Source organism: Phascolarctos cinereus, unplaced genomic scaffold, assembly GCF_003287225.1.
Source record: "Phascolarctos cinereus isolate Bilbo 61053 unplaced genomic scaffold, phaCin_HiC Scaffold_5;HRSCAF=322, whole genome shotgun sequence".
Taxonomy (NCBI): domain Eukaryota; kingdom Metazoa; phylum Chordata; class Mammalia; order Diprotodontia; family Phascolarctidae; genus Phascolarctos; species Phascolarctos cinereus.
In genome coordinates this window covers 110,307,885-110,329,252 of record NW_027555958.1, presented here as the reverse complement: position 1 = coordinate 110,329,252, position 21,368 = coordinate 110,307,885, and the positions used below count along the sequence as shown (strand labels likewise).

Genomic DNA, 21,368 nt, shown 5'->3' with positions numbered 1-21,368 from the left:
CTGACTTCTGTCTCCAAACCTTTGATCCTAAGACTAGATTTCATGTACAGCTAGAATGAAGATAACCAAGCTCTCACTAAGATGCCAGTTGCACAGGACAACATGTTATATTAAAAAAAAATAAGATTGGCATAAGTTTTTGCCTCAAGACCTAAAGAATAGGATTATTGGACCATGTAGAAAAATGTAATCCAGGGAGCAGCTAGGTGGCGCAGCAGATAGAGCTCTGGCCTTGGAGTCAGGAGGAACTGAGTTCACATCCATCCTCAACACTTGACACTTACTAGCTGTGTGACCCTGGGCAAGTCACTTAACCCCGATTGCCTCTCCCCCCAAAAAATGTAATTCACTATTCCACTGATCCCATTATTATTCTTGAAGATTATTGTACCCCACTCACCTTCCAAATAGAAGTTCTCTTCTTCCCATTTTGAGAGGCAGCTTGATGTAGTAGATAAAATGCTGGACCTGGAGTTAAGAAGCCCTAAGTTTGAATCCTGCCTCAGATCCTGACTACTTGCATGATCCTGAACAATCACGTTACCTCACAGGGTTGCTATGAGAATCAAATAAAATATAAGACAACAAGCATTTACTAAATGCTTACTGTGTGCCAGGCACCATCCTAAGTGCTGGAAATAAAAATGCACGCCCTTGGCAAACCTTAAAATACTATATAAATGTTAGCTATTATTGTTATTATGTGTGAGGAGTTGAGATCCCAAGTTCCTTGTAGGATGGATCTTCCCAGCTCAAATCAGTTAATCAGCAAGCATTGATTAAGCACCAACTATGTACCTGGCACCATGCACAAAGGAAAAAGGAAGAAAATTGGACTGTTAAAGGAACTGGAAGGGCCTTTAGAAATCATTTGCTGCAATCCCTGCATTTTGCATTTGAGGAGACTGATGTCCAGACAGGAAAAGTGAACCCAAGACCACTTAGTCAATTAGCAGCAGAGTTAAGGCTAGAAGTCAAGGTACTTAGCTCCCTGTCCAATGCTTTCTCCACAATACCATATTGCCTAATTTGGATTATACAGAAGCAAGCCCATTAAACTCATGCAAAACAAAACAAACAAATCAACCCTCTTTGGGGTCTTAATCTTCTAAGTTGGTGAAGGTGAAGGGATAAGCATCCACTAAGTGCTCACCACTTGTACTGATCATATAAGAAGTATTTCACTGCCAAAGCTCCCCTTTATTAAGCCCTATGATAAATAGTTTGGTGCTAACTCTAGAGCTATCTGGGCAACTAGATGGTACAGTGGGTAGCTGTGGGGCCTGGTGTCAGGAAGACTCATCTTCCTGAATTCAAATCTGGCCTCAGACACTTACTAGCTATGTGATCCTGGGCAAGTCACTTAACCTTGATTATCTCAAAAAAAAAAAGCAAAGAAAATAATAATCATTGCTCCCTTCTTTAAAATAACCTTGCTGAGGCAAGCTCATTCTCTAAGTTAGCCGTTCTCCTTTATGTACAATGAGAACTTATTCATTCTCAGTCAGGTCCACAGAAAACGCAAAAACTCAAGGAAAAACATAATGTAGCCATCTTAATCTTAACTTTAATCTCAGTGAAACCAGGGACACAGGTCTCCATCCTTCATGTTGTTCCCTAAACTGTACTTAAACAGTTCTACCCCTCGAGGATGACATTCAGTGTCGCATATTCAAGAGTATTTATAGCAGTACTTTATATGGAAACAGAATGACTGTCTATTGATTGAGGAGTGGCCGGCTAAGTCATAAGATACGAATGCAATGGATTATTGTACTACAGGAAGCAATAACGGGAGGAATGAAGAGAAGCATATGAATCGCTGCAGGGAACAGGCGGTGGACACCACGGCTAGAATGATGTTCACAGGAGCTATGCTGAGAGATGAGGCCTCAGATTCTGCTCATTTCACTTTTCATCCATGTATATAAATTATTCCATCATAAGCATTATTATTCTTCGGAGTACGATAAAATCCCACCAATTCCTGTGTAGCAATTTACTCAGCCATTCTGCAGCTGATGAGCTCTTACTGTTGTTGCCCATTCCTTGGCTACAACAAAACTCACTAATTTCTTAGCTCTTTGTAGTATGGATGGCTTCCACCAAGGTAGCTTTCTAATGACCTACTTACCACTAAATTCAATGGCCTTTCCCCTTCAATCATTATTTTTCATTTTGCTTTTAGCATTTGACACTGTTGACAACTTCCTTCCCACCTCCCCCCCACGCCTACCATATTGAGATCCTTTCTTGCCTTGGCTTCTATAACACTATACTTTAATTGTTCACCATTTCACTTGAATCTTTCCTTGCCCCTTAAACTTAAGTGTCTTAGATTCTGAATTTGGTTCCCTTTACTTTTCTTTCTATATTCTCTCAATTAGTGATTTCATTCACTCTTATGACTTCATTTGTCACCTCCATGCAGGTGACCCTCAAGTCTATATGCATATCCATCTCCATTCCCAACCTCTCTCCAGATATTCAGCATCATAACTGCTTAAAATGGCCTTGTCAGCATCTTAAACTGAACTTCAGTACAGAACTTATCATCTTTCCACCCAAATCTGTCCTTCTCCTATATTTTCTATTTCTTTTAATAGCATCATCATATGCTTAATGAAACAGGTCCACAAATTTGGAGTCATATCTTTATCTTTTTTCTTCTTCTCATTCTTTCTCTCACCTCATATCTGAGTTTGCTAAAATACAAGTCTGGTCATTCCACCCCTTACCCAGAAATCTTTGATGGCTCTCTATTGCCTCTGGGAGGAAAATGTAAACTCTTTCTTCAAGCCTAGCATTAATGCCCTCAGTAATCTAGATCTCACTTACCTTTCTAGTCTTTTCTTCTTATTGTTCCCCTTTCCATGCTATCCATTCAAGTAAAATTAGCTTGCTAGATTTTCTATTTCTCCCATCCATAAATTTGGATAAGTAGTCCCCCATATCAAGAAAGTAGCCCCTCCAAATGTCTCCTCCTTTCTATACTTCCCTTTGAGCATATTTCTGGAGCCAACTCTTATGGAACTTTTCTAATCTATCTTAGTTCTCTCAGTTGCCAATATTCTCTCCTCTGGAAATAATCTTGAATATCGTGATTTTCCTAAAATGCATATCTAACCATGTCACTCTCTACCAATGGCTCCCTACTACCTTTAGGATCAGATAATAACTTCTCTATTTTGATATTTAAAATCCTTCACAATCTGGCCCCAATCCACTCTTCCAGCCTTATTGACCATTATTTTGCTCCACACATCCTTTGGTACAGCCAAACTGACCTTCTTGCTGTTTCTCATGCATAGCACTCCATCTCTTGTCTCCGTGACTTTTCATTAGGCGTCCCTCCTCTCCTCTCCTCCATACCTAAAATGTACTCCCTCCCTTTCTCCCCTCTTTGAATCTCTAATTTCCTTTAAGGCTAAATTCAAATGATACCTGCTACCAGAAGCCTTTCTTACCTCTGGCTTGTAATACTTTCTCCCACAAATCACCTTGTGTCTATTTAGGTTGTTGTTTTGCTTTTGTTTTTGTTTTTTTTTTTTGCATACCTTTATACATACTTGTTTTCCCTGGCTAGAGTGCTAGGTCCTTGAGAATAAGGATTGTTTACACTTTTGTCTTTGCATCCCCTGGGGCTAGAACAGTGCTTGAGATGTGGTAAGTACTTAATAAATGCTTGTTGACTGATTAATTAATTCAGCTTTTAGTGCCACTTTCATTTGTATTGTTGTGGTCATTGTGTATATAGTTATCTTGGCTTTGCCTTTTTCACTTTGTAACTTTTCATTCAAGTCTTCCCAAGTTTTTCTAGATTTTTAAATATTTTTTTCATGTATTGTAATTATATCTCATCATATTAATATGCCATAATTTGTTCAATTATAACTCAATGATTGCAAGCCTCCTTTCTTTCCAGTCCCCTGCTACAAAGAATGCTTCTATAAATATTTTGTTATAAGGGTTTGTTTTTTCTGTCATTGGCTTCTTTGGCATCCCTCCTTTCCTTTTCCATTGCAATCAGAGCAGTTCAGGAATTCATCTCTAGGTGGTGAATAGCCTTCCAAATAGTCTTCTTGTCTTCAATTGATTGCCTCTCCAATCCATTCTCAACAACACTATCATGTAGTCTTCCAAATACTCTACTGTGATTGCTTTATTCCTCTACTCAAAAATGTTCAATGGTACTTCATTGCCTATTGAATAGATTATACATTCCTGATCTTAGTCACTAGTCAATATGGATCCAACCTATCTTTTCAGCCATATCTTTTATTACCCTCACTACATACTCCACCTGCCAGCTAATTGCAATTCCTCAGTCCTATTCCTTCTCCTATCTCTATACTGTTGCACATGCCAACTCTCCCACCATTTCTGAAATCTCCATCCCCCCATCAGTGTCTTTTGAAATACCTCTCTTCCTTTTCAATACACAAATTTGGTGCCATCTCCTTTGAAGCCTTTCCCTGATTATCTCTTTCTTCCTTTAATGAAAATAATCTTTTCCTCAAATTTCTTATGGCATTTTTCCTGTCCTCCTCCTTTTTCCTTATCATAACCTGCCCTGTGTCATTTATGTGTGTGTTGTTGGAAACATTATGTGGAGTTGGAAAGAGCATTGGAAATCATGATCTCAGACAAAGCAAAAGCAAAAATAGTCCTAATTTAAAGAAATAATCATGGAAACTACATTTTGATAAAAGTTAAAAATTTTACAGCAGGTTTCTTTCATAAAAGCCCCATTTTCCACATAGATAGAGAACTGAGTCAAATTTATAAAAATAAGAGCCATTCTTTAGTTGATAAATGGTCAAAGGACATGAACAAGCAATTTTCAGAAGAAGAAATCAAAGCTCTCTATAGTCATATAAAAATGTTCTAAATCACTATTGCTTAGAAAAAAGACAAAAGAACTATGAGGTACCACTTTACACCTATCAGAAATGACAAATGCTGGAGGAGATAAGGGAAAACAGGTACAGTAATGAATTGTCAGTGGAGAAGTGAACTGGTCCAACCATTTTGTTTTGTTTGTTTGTTTGTTTTGTTGGTGAGGGCAATTGGGGTTAAGTGACTTGCCTGGAGTCACACAGCTAGTGAGTGTTATGTGTCTGAGGCTGGATTTGAACTCAGGTCCTCCTGACTCCAGGACCGGTGCTCTATCCACTGCACCACCTAGCTGCCCCTGGTCCAACCATTTTGGAAAACAATCTGGACCTATACCCAAAGGTTATAAAACTGTGTATGCCATTTAATCCAACAATACCACTACTTGGTCTGTATCCCAAAGAGATAAAAAGAAAAGGACCTATATGCACAAAAATATTTATAGCAGCACTTTTTGGAGTGGCAAAGAATTGGAAATTGAGGGGATACTCATCAACTGGGGAATGGCTCAACAAGTCATGGCATATTATTGTAATGCTATTGTGCTGTAAGAAATGATATGAACTGACGTAAAGTGAATTGAGAAGAACCAGGAGATCATTGTGCACGATAACTGCAGTGTTGTAATGGTGATCAACTGTGAAAGACTTGGCTACTCTGATCAATACAGTGGTCCAAGATAATTCCAAAGGATTCATGATAAAAAACAAATGCTATCCTTCTCTAGAAAGAGACCTGATGAACTCTAAGTGCAAATTAAAATATATTTCCCCCCCTTCTTTTTTTGTGATACAGCTAAAATAAAAATGTTTTGCATGATTTTACATGTATAATTCATATCATTGTTTGCCTTCTTAGTAGGTAGGGGGGGGAGGGAGGGAGAGAATCTGGAACTCAATTTAAAAAGAAATGAATGCTTAAAAAATAGTAAATTGAGGGGGAAGAAAGCATTGGACTTGCAGTCTTGGCTTGAATCACATGTTAGTTGTGTGATCATGGAAGGAAAGAAGGAAGAGAGGAAAAAAAGAAGCAAGCATTTATTAATTATCTACTTTGTGCTAGGCACTGTGCTAAGTGATCTTCTGATCTTATTTAATTGTCACAACAACCCTGGTAGGTTTTCGTCATTATTATTCCCATTTTACAGTTGAGGAAACTGAGGCAGACAAATTAAGTGACTTGCCCATCGTTATGCAGCTTGCAAGTGTCAAGGCCATATCTGAACTCAGATCTTCTGTCTCCAAACTCAATGCTGGATCCTCTGTATCATCTACTTGCCTCTATGGGAAAGTCAATTAACTTCTCTAATCTTCAGTTTCTTAAGCTGTGAAATCTACTACTTACATTAACTACCTATTTCTCAGGGTTGTTGTGAAAAGTGCTTTGTAAAACTTGAAGTGTTATTTCAATCAACTGTTGCTATTGTTATCATTGTACTCTATACTCATTAAGAGTATAGTCTATGTTGTCTAGCTTTTGCATAAAGCAGATTTGTGTAGAATGGTTATTGAAATGAAGTAAACCTCCATTTCTTTAAATTGATTCAGCTATGTGGTTCAGACACCCTCCCTTCCCTTTTTCAGAAAAGTCAGAGTTAGGCTTAGCTTATCAGCAACTTTGTGAAGGGAGGTATGATAAAAACTAATACAGAGAAAACTGAAAATCTGCTGAGCATTTGGGATGTCCTGGGGAAGGATGCTATATAAATAGAATCATAGAATGCGAGACTTAGAGATTTTCAAAGATGACTCAGATTGGTTCGTGAAGCAAGACACATTTATTATCTTTTGCATTAGAGTTGGTGGCCCCTGATGAGATTGTCAAAGGCACAAGGGCAAGGAAGAAGGGACTGGGAACAAAGGATACATCTGGAATATGATCACCAGAGAATCAAGAAAGGATACAGCTGTGTTTCAGTCAGTAGAGGTGATAGGATGTATCCTCTATTCAGCCAACAGAGGAGTACTGGGATATCACCAGACTTTGGGCAAAATGATTCTCAGACTGTGACAGGAAGAGGAAAGTGATTGATGAACCTGAGAGAATCATGTACCCTCCTGACCTGGAACTCAGATTACTTCAAGCTCTCCTTATTCCTCCCCACTTAATATGGGAATACCTGGGTCCCATTCCATACAATAAAGTGGAGAGCAGCTATGAATTTCATAGGAATGTTTTCACAGGAATTTCATAGTCTCACATTGGCATGTTTGTTTAATTTCCCACTTTTGAAGTCCCAGGCAAGGAACTGCTAACTGTTAAGGGTGCATGCATATAGGATGGAGGTTTCCCAGCTTAGAAAATTCTAAGCACAGAAGGTTCTAGAAAAGGAGCACGGATGGGGTGAGGTAGGGATGCCCAGCAGGACAGTATGTACATGTAATGCAAAAGATTGCCTGCCACAAGGAAAGTTACTGTAAGCAAAGTTTAAGAGATTATCTACTCCTGTCTCTTCCCTTTATCTATGAGGAAATTGAGACACTCATAGTTTAGTGATTTTTCTAAAATCACACAACTAAATAGTAGAGTCATAGCAAGAATACAGATTTCATGCCTTTCAGTCCATCAATCTTTCCATTACACATTAATTCATTTCTTTTTAATTGTCATACTCTTCCTTCAAAATTTCAGCATAGTTCAACCCTCAGCTTGGGAGGGAAATCTTGAAGATGACTGACTCCAAATGTCATTCCCCAATATTGTTATCTGAGATATAAGAGCATTCCTAGGTGAATCTTAGACTGTTTTAAAAATAAATCTTATTTTTTCATTATTTTGTACTTGATAAACACAGACCAAAACGAACACCTCCTTCAAACAGCTTGATCTTTTAAAAAAAAAAAAGCGTGAGCAAATTCAACATGCTAGTTTTAAAGATGAGATTATGTCTCCCTATGAATCACCTTCTGTTTTTGTCTACCTGTTGTTTTCTTAAGTGCTTGCAATCATAAAATTTTGCAGTTGATTTGCCTTCCTAGTTATTTTTTGTTCTGTCAGATATACAAATGTTGCCTGAACTCAACGCACTTGTGGGGGGGGGGGCATCTCAGAAATTCATTGGGTATCAGGGGCAAACAGGCTCAAGATAAGAGATTTCCTGTGCACAATTAGCACACAAATAATGATTCATTATTTATGTTTCAAAATGTTTACATGTTACAAATTTTAAAAAATGTCCTCAAGTAAGTATGAAAAGGAAAATTCTAATGAGTAGACAAGGATTTAATACTTAAAAGTGGAACACACATTAGAAATCATCTACTACAAACCCTTCATTTTATAGATGAGGAAACCGAGGACCATGTAGGCGAAGAGACTGGCTTACAATGAAACAGCTAGTAAATAACAGTCAGAATTCAAAGCCAGATCCTCAGATTTCAAATTTATGTCACCTTGTATTGATGACATGGGATCTTAAAAATAAATTTTGAGCAGTGACTAGGAACTCAAGTGAACTTAATGACCCCACCACCACCACCACCAGCAGGTGGAGTATATAGTTGGGGGTCTTATCTCTGTAGGAATGATGAGTTCATTGGGCTCATAATTAAGATATTTATAGAGGAAAATATATTAAAGGTTTTAATTTATTTTAAAATAACATTTTATTGGTGTCTTTTGTTTTCATATCACAAATATTTCTGATTACTTCCCTTCTTTCACCAAACCAATAAGTCCTTCTTTGTTACAAAGAAAAAGAATCAAACAAATACAAAAGACTGGGTGACCTTGTCTGACAATGCATGCAGCATTGCATATCCATAGTCCCTCATGTATTTACCACAGGGGAGTATGTTTCCTCCCCTCTTATCTTTTGCCAAAATTGGTCTTAATATAAAGTTTTGTCTGGGAGAAAGATTTAGGGATCCTGAAGAAATAGTAGACCTTTGATGGAAGGCAGAGACACTGTTTTTGCTTTAACTACTCAGAGAGAGGTGACTAACTGCATCCCTCCCCAAAGTTCGGATTTGAAATGATCATTTTCTTAACTGTAGCCATTTCACGAATGGTGCTGAACATGATTGCTTTTTAATTCTAATTAATAAAATGGCTAATCATGAATGGTTTGGACAAATAGAAAGACATATACATATGATATATGTATATGTATATGCATGTGTATATATACATGTTTGTGTAAGTGCATGTAGAAAGAAAGCAATCAGAATTGCAAGTGCATAATAAATGAAGACAGCAGTGGTTAATTTTCAAGATAAATTATTCTTATGAAGTTAAGACTTTGAAATGTCAGCACCGCCAGCACACCCTACTACCCTCATCCTTAGTCCTTTATTCAGGAGCTTATTTTATTTACTTTTGATTTTTCCCTGCAGGAAAAGTTAAGATTTGAATTACTGATGAATGGTTTTGTGTGGAAAGTGAATATTTAAGGGGGTTGTATCATGAATAGGAAATTGAGGATTCTTTAGACAACAATTGGTGATGACCTCTTTATACTCATGGATTGAATATTTCTAGTGAAATTGACTTGATACTCTTCTTCCAGTGTGATGTAGTGGAAACATGCACTGGTTCTGAAGTCTGAGGTTGAAATCTTGCTACCGACACTCATTTGGCAGTCTTGGGCAAATAACGCTACTCCCCTGCATCTCAGATTCCTCATATGTAAAATGAGCAGGTTGGACCAGGTGGCTTCGGAAGATATTCACCACTTTAGATCTGTGATCTTCTGTTTCATCAAGTTTGATCTGGGAGAAGTTAATCCTTCAATAAGAACAGAGCACAGTGATTCCAAGCAGAGGATAAGGCTGCACATGTTCTGATTGCATTTGGATTTGGCAGTATTTATATCTGCTCCAGAAAATTGTTAGGGCATGATGAATATGTGTGCGAGGATGAGAAGAGCCCTTGCATCAGGAAAAGCTTCCTAATAATTGGACTCCCTAAGAACTGGGATGGGCTACTACTGGAGGTGTGTGGATTCTCCTTCCTTGCATGGAGGTGGAGGAGGACAAGCTATATTTGGGCTGGATCATGTATATATGAAAGGAAATAGTGGAGAATAAGTCTGGGAAGATATCTTGGGAACCAATAGGTCACTTTCCCTAATGATTAGGATGTATATGTGTGTGTATGTATGTATGAATGTTTGAATGTGTGTATACAAGGGCAGCTAGGTGGCACTGTGGATAGAGTGCCAGGCTTGGACTTAGGAAGATTCATCTTCCTTAGTTCAATGTGGTCTCAGACACTTCCTACCTGTGTGACCCTGGGCAAGTCACTTAACCATGTTTGCCTTAGTTTCTTCATCTATCAAATGAGCTGAAGAAGGAAATGGCCAACCACTCCAGTTCTTTACCAAGAAAACTCCAAATGGGGTCACAAAGAGTTGGAAACAAGTGAAATGACTAAATAAAAATAATAACAACATAAATGTATACACACATACGTAGGTACAACATCCTCCCCCCCATTCCAATAACAAGCATTTCTTTTCTTTCTCTTTAACTTCTCTTCCAACAACTGACCAAGAAAAAGGAGAAGAAAACCCTAAAAACAAATATAAAGTCAATTGATTGATTTATATTAAAGGAAGTTTCCTCTGCTAGAAAACAATATAACCAGGACAAAGGAACTCTCATTTGATATTCTTGTTAGAGTCAGAATATGACCTCTTGAAATGAGAAGAGGCAAATGGACTGACCTTTTGTTTTATTTCAATCCTAATTTGCTCTTTTTTCTTCCCTTTGTACAGTTGATGGGCTGGATAAGGCTTCCATTGCAAACTCAGATGGACCTACTACAGGTTCCCAGACACCTCCTTTCAAGAGAAAGGGTAAACTCTCTTCTATAGGCAAGATCTTTAAACCTTGGAAATGGAGAAAAAAGAAGACCAGTGACAAATTTAGAGAGACCTCAGCAGGTATGAGTTTCATAATTTCAGTAGGTGGAGATTAAAAAACTGTAAATTTTTGAAAATTGTGTGAAGCAAGGCCTTGTCAAATAGGTGAGAAGCATAATTGGATCCATTGTTGATGGAATGATTGAGAGGGCACTCTCAAGATTCTGATTCTGCCCTCTTTTCCTCATTTTGTATTTGTAGCATGTTCTGTTTTGTAAACACATACTTTCAGGCTTGTGTGCAGAACTATTTGTATTTGAGAAGAGAGAGATGAAGTTGTGGACAACAGGAAAGTCATGATGTCAAGACTACTATCATCTATTACCTGCGCTGTAGCTGATGGTGATATTGCTCGTTAAATTTTGAAACAGGAAAGGAAAATGTGTTCACTTGTTTTGCATGCAAATTTAATATGAAAGAAATTGTATTTGTCATGCTTTAATATTTAGTAAACTGCTGTCTCACAATTGGTATAAAATGAGGCATCAATTAACATGGACTCTACATGGTGTTAAGACCCAACTGTTGACTAAATCTGTGGTTGGGAGTCCTTTATTCAGTGAGTTCTGAAATCAATCCCCGTTACATGCCAGATACTACCTTAAATGCTAGGATACAGAGCCAAAAAGTGAAACAGAACTTGCCCATTCACACAGAGAGGGCATAGCAACAGAAAGAAAGGAAAGGGACCCAGGACAGACCACAGGTGTCTTCCATATCTGTGGAGGCAGGGAACTATGATGATCCCTGAGTGGGAATGGGCAGATAGATAGGAAGGGAACAAGGAGAGAGTAGTGTCATGAAAACCCAGGGAAGAAAAAGTGTTCAAGAGGAGGTAAATAGGCGGTATTAAATGCCTTATATGCCAGACAGAGTGAACACTGTCAATACTGAAATGGTCAAGGCTGAGGATTGAGACTTGGTCACTGGATTTAGCAATTGAGAGACCATTGGTAATTATAGAGTTTCACTAAGTGGTAAAATTGGAAGCCCTGAACCACATGGTCAGTGCCTTCAATATAGGTGATGATACTGAGAGTCATCAGTGATTCCATCAGAGCTTTAAATGCTTTTATGTTTAATTTTATGTATTCTGACAACATCCTCATGAGTTATGGAAAGTCCTCTTGTCTCCATTCTGCCATAACCAAGATCCATTACACAACAACTGACTCTCAAAAAAAAAAAAGATACTTTGAAAGCTCAGTATCAGATTAAAACATGTAGAAATAAATATCAGCACCATTATACCTCTTAACCTGCAATAAAATAGGTGAAGCTTTTCTCACGTGATTTGACTATGAGTAGCTTTGTACTTATTCTCCTACATGTCCAACAGCTTGCCTAATCGTGAGCAGTACAACCTAGCACTTTGAGTGACTGTCCAGGGCCTCAAAGAACACATCTAGGGAAAGACCAGGGACATGAGCTGTCTTTGAGGTCCACAGCTGTGGAACAAAAAACATACGCCTTGTCCAGCTAAGGTGAAAGGGACAGAGAGCAAAAAGGAAGGCACCCTGGGGAAACCCTCAGACTCTGAGGCATTTGCAGCTGTATAAATAATCATAATAAAAAAATGTAACATTTAAGAAGAGAGATTACTCTAGGAAAACATTAAAACAACAAAGCTATTGGGCTTTATTTTTTCCAATGGTAAGTTGTTTCCTTGTATAGAAGGCAACATGGTGCAGCCAATAGGTTCAGTGCAGATAAACTGGGGGAAAGAAGGATTAGTAATGTCTATATATATACCTTTTCTCTTCAGCCCTTTCCTGGCATCTGTGCTGCCTTCTCTCTTATACTAATAATCACGTTTAGATAGTATTTTAAGATTCTCAAAGCACTTTCTTCACAGCATACTCATGCATTATGGCAGTGCAAATAGCATTTTTCCTATTGTACATATGAGGAAACTGAGACTCAGAGAGGTTAAATGATTTGCCTATGGTCCTTGATCATTTCTTAACCATTCCCTTTTCCTTATCTCTTCTTATTACTTAAGCCACATTTCCACTGCTACTGCTGTTCAAGGAAAAATTAATATTCTGTACACTGTAAAATCTGCCACACATTGACTGGGAACCAGAGTGGGCAAGCTAACTAAAGTGAGCCATCCAACAATCCATTTGCTCCCTTTTTTCTTTCACTGGAAGGTTTTATAGGAATGGAATGAGAAGGAAGTAAGCATTATATAGCATATACTATGATGTGCCAGAAACTATAAAAAGCACTTTTTCTATAAATATCTCATTTGATCCTCACAACAACTCTGTGAGATACTTAGTTATTATTCATCTTATGATTAAGGAAACTGAGGCAGACAGAGGTGAAATGACTTGCCTATGATTATACAACTATTAAATGTCAGACTGGATTTGAATCCAGGTCTTCACAACTCCGGACCCCATTCTCTATCCAACTGTACCACCAGCTGCCTCAGCTGCCTTATAAAAGCTGAGCATCAGAATGTTATTTGTGGACCTCATTCACCTAGTTCCAGAATGCCACTAAACTGAGAATCTAGAGGATAATTAAATGTCGCATTAATCGGCCCTTTTGGGTTTTGCTTCAGAATTACTCCTGAATGTGTTTGTGTGCATTTTATATCATACTCCTCTGTATCCATTTTTCCAAACACACTTAAAAAGCTACTATATTGTATATGTTACAAATGTCCTTTTACCCAATGATTCCATTGTATGTATTTAACTTTTGAACTACTAGTGAGTATTGCAGATCATGCTAGTTAAATGTAAAACAAAAAGTACATTGTGCATCATTATTCAGTTTTTCTCAGATGTGCGTTTTGGATCCATAGAGATATCAGTGGGCTTGAAAATGGATGAAAAGAATATCATTTTTTTTTAGCTTTTGGGATCATAGATTCATAACTGGAAGGGACCCTGGACACCATCTAGTACATACCCTTCATTGTGCATAAGAAGAAATGAGGCCCAAGGAAGTAGGCATCAGATGGGGGCTTTTACTCAAGGCCTTCTACTACAAAGCCAGTGCTCTCTGCGTGGTGTCATAATTATTATTCACTGTCTACTATGTGCCTAGCACTTTACAAATATGATTTCATTGGATCTTCACATACCACTCTCTAAGGTAGGTTCTATTATCTCCACTTTGTGGTTGAAAAAACTGAGATAGACAGAGGTTAAATGACTTTCCCAGGATCACACAACTATTAAGTGTCTAAAGTCATATTTGAGCTCAGGTCTTCTTGATGTTAGGCCCAGAGCTCTATCCACTGTGCCTCTGTAAAGACAGTTTAAATTAAACCTATGATATCTCCCACACAGGGCAGCTAGATGGTGCAGTGGATAAAGTACCACACCTGGAGTTAGGAAGACCTCTCATCTTGAGTTCAAATCTGACTTCAGACACTTCCTAGCAGTGTGACCCTGGGGAAGTAACTTAAACCTGTTTACCTCAGTTTTCTCATCTGTCAAATGAGCTGAAGAAGGAAATGACCAACCACTCTAGCATCTTTGCCAAGAAAACTCCAAATGGGGTCATGAAGAATCAGGCATGACTGAAATGACTGAACAATGACTGAATCTCCCATGTAGATTGTAAGCATGTGTTTGTGCAGATGGAACCTTGGTCTCATATGCAGCCTGGTATCACATGATGATGTAGGGAGGGTTCAGGGAGTCTGTGAAGTCACCATATGACTAAGAGTGTGTAAATATTTTTATTTATATTAATTCGGATGTTGACATGCTGTATACCCATCTGTTAGAGGCCTCATTTCATCCAATGTGTTTTTAATGATTAAAAATAGCCCACATTCACTAACCTTGTTACAAAACAGTTCATCTCAAAAGCTGTTGCCAGCCCTGCGGTTTCTGAGAGCTCACGTAACTTCACTACACACCATCCTTCAGCCAAAGGAGCAGGAAATCCAGGAAGGAATTGAACACTGCAGCTTAAACATTTTGTTATGACTTCCTTTCTTAGATCCAAACCCAGGGGCTTGATTTAGATGAGCAAACAAGACAAAGGTCAGAAAGCCACCTCCCCTATTTCAAAGCTGGATACATCCCACTCATTTTGCTCTCATTTTCACGGGGGAGGAAAGGCAGGTGTTGAAGTGTGCTACCCTCCTTCGTAGACACACTTGAAGCTTAGAAGAAAGGATTCTTGTGAACTGGTTGGGTTCCAGTAGTTCATTTGAAGTCAGTTGTTTGGTACACATGCTTTCCCTATGGATGGTGGCCAGGTTTCTAGGCCAGACGAGAAAGTCTTTTAATCCAAAATGTAGCTGAATTTGCTTGCTCTGGGAGGACTTTTTTTCTTTTCTCTTATTATTAGTGATAATTACTAGATTAAATATTATCAGTGACCAAATACTTATTAATAGTTCACAGTTATTCTTTTCCCAGCTATTTGTTCATATCATTTGACCACTTATCTATTAGGGAATTATTTTTGGCCTCACACACTTCTGTTAAAGAAGGCAAATCTTTTTTTTAAGAAGTTTTATTGATTATTTAAAAATTTTTCATTTACCAGTACCACTGCTGAGTAGAATCATACCTTGAAATAAAATACAGCTAAACAAAGCAAACTGACACACTGATTGTGTCTGGCCGAATGAACCTCATTCCAAACCATTAGTCTGCTGAGAAGCAAGGAGGTATGATGTCCCATCAGTCCTCTGGAGACAAGACTGGTCAGTACATTAATCTGAGTTCTGATGACTTTTAGTGTTGATTTAAAAAAAAAATTATTGTGGTCACTATGTAGACAGCTCTTTTGGTGAAGAGTTCACTCTTCATCACTTTATATCATCATTCAAAAGGCATTTATTAAATACTTACAGTACTATATACAAAGCAGTCTGCTGGGTACTAAGGATTCAAAGATAAAAGTGAAACTAATCCTTGCCCATAAGGGACTGACAACCTAACAAAGGATAACAGTGTGTGTGTGTGTGTGTGTGTGTGTGTGTGTGTGTGTGTGTGTACGTGTGTACGTGCCCATATTTGTGTGACTGCATATATGTGCATATATACACACACATATACCACACCACCCCTAAATACTGTGGGGAAGGTATTGGCATCTGGAGGGATCAGGAAAGGCTTCATGAAGAAGGTGGCTGAGCTGAAAGTAGGATTTAAACATAGTTTTTCTAAGAGTCAGAAGCAGGGAGGGCCTCTGCTTAGGGCACAGAGATGAGAAATAGAATGCCATGTATGAGAAATAAGTCCAGTCCTGGATTGTAATATAGATAAAGAGGAGTAATATGTAATCAGGCTGGTCAGGTGGGCTGGAACCAGGTTGTAAAGGGATTTGAAAATGCCAAAAAGAGCAGTTCATCCTAGGTGGTAATAGAGGGCCAGTGAAGTTGATTGAGCTTGACAGTGGCATGGTCAGATCTGCATTTTATGAAAATCACTTTAGCAACTCTGTAGAGGATGGATTGGACAGGGGACAGAGTTAAGGGAGGGAGAACAAATAGGGGTCATTATAATAGTATAGGAGACAAGTAATGAGGGCCTGAAATGTAGTGATAGCCATGTGAGTAGAGGCAAGGGGACAGGCATGAGTGATGTTGTAGGAAAATGACAAGGCTTGATTGGATATTTGGGGTTAGATGTGTGGGGTGCGTGAGTGAGGAGTTGAAGGTAATACCAGGTGTGCAAAGCTGGGTGATATTAGAAAGATGATGATGCTCTCAAAAGAAATAGGGATAAGGGAATGGGTTTAGAGGAGAGAACAAGTTCTGTTTTGGACATGCTGAGTTTGTGATGCCTTATAGGACATCCAGTTGGAAATGGTGGTTTGTGATGAGCGACTGAAATTCACACGAGATACTGGGTTATCCAGATCTTCAAGTCATCAGTCCATTCATATGAGGACATATGATACATTATAAATTTAGATATTCGTGACTTGATTTTGAAAATTTTTCATAATAAAAGGATGCTCATTTTGCCATTTCTCTTTAAACATTAGTTGAGTAGACATCTTAAACTATGTCAAGGGTTGAAAATTGGCATTAAGACAGAAATATGTTCACATGTGATGAATATTAACAGTTGGGGAGTGAGGGGAAGTAGTTACCTTGTTCTATAGTGAAGGATCAGGAATAGCTAGCTATACAAGAATGGCATAACTGTTAATAACTGACGTAAGGCAGTCAGCTTTGCAAAGCATTTTACAAACATTTGTGCTGCTTGCACCTCGCAACAACCCTTAAAGGTACATGCTATCAATACTATTATTTACGTTTTACAGAAAAGGAAGCTCACCCTGAGAGGTGTTAGAGACTTGCTTGTTTCTGAAGTGGGATTCAAATCCAGGTATTCCTGACTATTCATTATACCATGCTGCTGCAATAACTCAATGAGCATTTGAACAAATGAAGAAAATGGCCAAACTGATTATACAGTATTCTACAGGAAAAAAAATAATAAAAAAGGGGAAATGAGTTTGTTTTATTGGATTCAGCCAGTTCCCAGGGAGCTTTTTAAAAATTGAAGTCAGTCTAGCCAAGTCAATGTATGAGATTATGTGTGTGTGAGAGATGGTCAGCTCTCTTATCCTGCTGTTTATTATAAGAATGATGATAGCACTAAAAACTGATTGCTTGTTTCCAAGAAGAGACATCAAATCCAGTAAAAAGAGACTATCCATTCCCCGTTGCATTTCCTCACATTGTGTTGTATTTTATTTTTGATTCACTCAACATCATGTGGGTAAACAGTAAACAAACAAACAAACAAAAGCTCTCTTTAAGGGATATTTGTCCTTTGTAGAAATAAATTGTCCTTTGGGTTTTTTTCCTCTTTGTTTACTGTGTTTTCAGTGAACAGTTTTGTAAAGATTAATACATGAAGAAATTAGTTTTCAATTAAAAACCTAAATAGCCAGCCAGTCACATTACTGGGCAAACAAACAGTATTTAGAAATATAGAATTTTGGAGGTGGAAAGGACTTGAAAAGTTATATAGTCCAATTTCCTTGTTTTGCAGATGAGAAATTACAAATCCTGGGAAGTAAAAGGACTTTCTCAAGGGTGCGGGTAGTGCAAATACACAGACAGGTGATGGAATGCCATAAATGAAGAATAATACGGCCAACTATATTAGCAATAATCCAGCTAATGAGTAGTAAAGTGAGGACTAGAAACTGCATCTTCTGACTCAAAACCCAGTGTTTATTCTGCCTCCAGTTAGAATTGAGAAGTGCCAGTGCCCAGAATTCCCAAATGGATATGATCTCAAAAAGAATGAGGACTATTATTTTGATACTTTTGAAGGAACTATAAATTCTTCTCTGTGGGTAGTACCTCCATAGACACAGATAAATTGCCATGGCTACAAAATGTATAACCTCACGACCAACTTTACGAAGGATCTATGTTCTGTTGCCAGATTTATGTTGGATGCTCTTCCAGCTTGGTAAAGTATTGCAGAATTTGTGCTGTACTGGTATAATCTCAATGAAGGATAAGCAGAGCATCACTCAACCAAAAAGCTTTTATTAAGTGCTAGGTGGCATAGTGGATAGAGTGCTGGACCTGGAGTTAGTAATCCTCATCTGCCTGAGTTCAACTCTAGCCTCAGACCCTTACTAGCTGTACGACCCTTAACTTAACCCTGTTTGCCACAGTTTCCTTGCCTGTCAAGTGATCTGGAGAAGGAAAAGGCAATTTTGGTAGCAGTAGTGGGGAAACACTAGCTAGCAGCTTGGGGGATAGGGAAAGACCTTCTCTAAAAGGGGTATTTCAGGTAAACTTTGAAGGCAACTAGGTTTTCTGAGAGGCAGAGGTGAGGAGGGAGTGTTTATCATACATAAAAGACAGTTTTACAAGTTCATAGAAATAGTAGATAAAATTTGGTGTATGAGGAAGAGAGAGAAAGCCAGTTTAGTTCATCTGGTGAGTACTTGAACAAGAATACTATATAATAAAGCTATAAAAGTTGGAGCCAGGTTTTAAAAGGCTTTAAGTGCTAGATACAAGAGTTTTTAGTTTATCCTAGATATAATAGGGAGCCACTCAAGTTTATTGAGAAGACGAATGACCGAGTTAGACTAGTGCTTTAGGAAATATCACTTTGATAACTGTGTGGAAGATGGATTAGAAACGAGAGAGACCTAAGGCAAGGAAACTAATTGAGAAACTATTACAATAGTCTAGTTCAGTGGTTTCTAAATTGGGGGGAGGGCTGGAAAGGGGGCAAAAGGCATGACCACAAGGAATACTTGTTTAATCAGAGGGTCAGAGAGTGGAAACACGGATTGCAGCTCATCCTCCCAGAAGCTCTCCATCATGGAGCTTCTCCTCCACAACTTTTCTACTCCCTTCACTCATTATGGCCCCAAACTCCCCACCACTGGCCTCCTGTGACTATGAAAGCCCCCAACCTTTCTCCTTTCTCCACTACATTTTGTGACAGGTACACAGGTACCTGTTAAGGTAAAAGTTTCCCTCAGTGTCCCTACTCCCTCCTCCCCAGAACACTTTGGGGTTACTTACAGTAGATGATTCTCAACTCTGCATGGGTGAGTAAGAGCCTACCTTCCCTACACACATTTAATTTTTGGTAGGATAGAGTGAATGGTGTAACATGAACAGGCTTGGGTGGGTTTATGATCTGCATAGCTGATCTTTTTACGTTATCTTCCCGGTCCTCTTCCAAATCTCCCTGTTTCTTTTGAGGGCATCTTCATTCCCTTAGTCACCCAGTTTCACAGTTTGATTTGCGTCCCCAGCACTTAGCACAGTACCTGATACGTAATAAATAATAGATTCTGGTTAACTGACTGAATTGTCATTCTGACACAATAATCAGCTGCTAAATATTAATCCATGGTGTCTCTCATATCTGTTTCTTTCTATACAAACATCCACCACTCTCATCCAGTCACATACTACCTCTGGACTGTACTATTGCCATAAATTCAGAATGGTTCTCCCCTGCCTCAAATCTGTCTCCTATCCAATCTATCCTCTACATATCTGCCAAAGTGATTTTCCCTAAAGCATAAATCTGACCATGTCACTTTACTACTCAATAAACTCCGGTAGCTTCCTAATGCTTCTAGGATCAAATATTAATTCATCATTATCTCATCCATTTAAAATTATTTTTTACAATCTGTTGACTTTTTAGTACATTATACAAGTTATTTAAAAATAAATATTTTGAGGGATTCTTTAATTTTTTTAACTGATAAAAATGTGGTTAAAACTTAGAAAACTCTGGGTTAGGTGAGCAGCAATGAAAGTTTAAGTTTGGGTTGTGGGTGTGTGAGTGGAGACAGAAATAAATCAGAAAGATGTTAGTGGGGTAAATTTGACAGGATTTGGAACCTAATAGGGATATGTGAGGTGAGGAAAGGTGAACATCTCAAAGATTACTACCAAGTTCCAAACCTGAGTAACTAGAAGGATGATTGATGTACTCTTGACAGAAACAGAGATTAAGCGGTTTTGAATATGTAGAGAAAAGAGAGCCCAGAATAGAGCCTTGATTCATACCCACAGTTAAAGGGCACCAAAGTTTTTTTTTTTAAAAGCAGACTTTACAGGTTGGAAGAGAACAGGGTCATAACAACCCAAGCAGGAAGGTTTATCTAGGAAGCTGGGGTGTTCATCAGTTGCAAATGCAGCAGAGAGGTCAAAGATCAGGACTGAGGAAAGGTCATTCAAATGAGCAATTAAAAATCCTTGGTAACTTTGGAGATAGTAGTTTCAGGTGAGTGTTGTTATCTAAAGCTAAATTGCAAAGGATTGAGGAATGAAAAGAGGAAGTGGAAGCAACTAGGATAGACATCTTTTTTTCTAGGCATTTGTAATTAGAGAAAGATTGAAGATGGGGGAGTGGGGGGCTTTGGAGGCAATCTGCTAGAAGATATGGGATCAAAGATACAAGTGGAGGGATGGGCTTCAGTGGAAGATGCAAAATGCTATTTTTTAAATTGTCATAAAATTTATTCCAGGAAGTATTATTTTTAATAATTGAGGATGATCTTTTATTTCCTATTTATTTGATTTTTTTTATTTGTTTTTTGGCTAGGCAGTGGGGTTAAGTGACTTGCCCAGGGTCACACAGCTAGTGTCAGGTATCTGAAGCTGGATTTGAACTCAGGTCCTCCTAACTCCAGGACCAGTGCTGTATCCACTTAGCTGCCCCATTTCCTATTTATGTGAGAAAATATTTATTTTATGTACTCTGAGCTTTGGATATTTTTATTTGTCTGACAAAAGCCTGATTTCTTTCTAAAGGCACTAACATTTTCAAAGGAAGAATAAATTCATACAGGGGAAGTCAACTCAGATAAGCAAGAATGAAAAAATCATTTTTCACTGAGAACAACATGGAAACATTCTCATGTGAATCACTAGTGATACTGATTTTGTTGACTCTAATTTTTTTAAGATCTTTCTGCCCACCTGAATAAAACATAAGAGCAAAAGTGTGAGATTTGTTCTCTCCTTTTCTTCACAAATTTAACAGAAAGGGAGGACAGGAAGGAAAGAAACTCTCTGATGTAAATGGCATAACAGAAAGATGAACTTGGCCAGTTTTTATTTTGCTGAGGGAAGATCTGAGTGTTAAAGTGCCTTACTTGGTTGGATGCT

General features: G+C 38.2%; 1 protein-coding gene across 4 annotated transcripts in view; it reads left to right on the top strand.

Moving 5' to 3' along the window:
• The window catches only part of PHACTR2 (phosphatase and actin regulator 2), a 353,184-nt gene that overhangs the window by 235,107 nt on the left and 96,709 nt on the right, over window positions 1-21,368 (top strand). For all 4 annotated transcript variants that reach the window (XM_078155095.1, XM_078155097.1, XM_078155096.1 and 1 more), the window contains exon 2: window positions 10,613-10,780. In XM_078155095.1, the coding sequence (XP_078011221.1) occupies window positions 10,613-10,780 (168 nt within the window). The remainder of the gene's footprint in view (window positions 1-10,612; window positions 10,781-21,368) is intronic.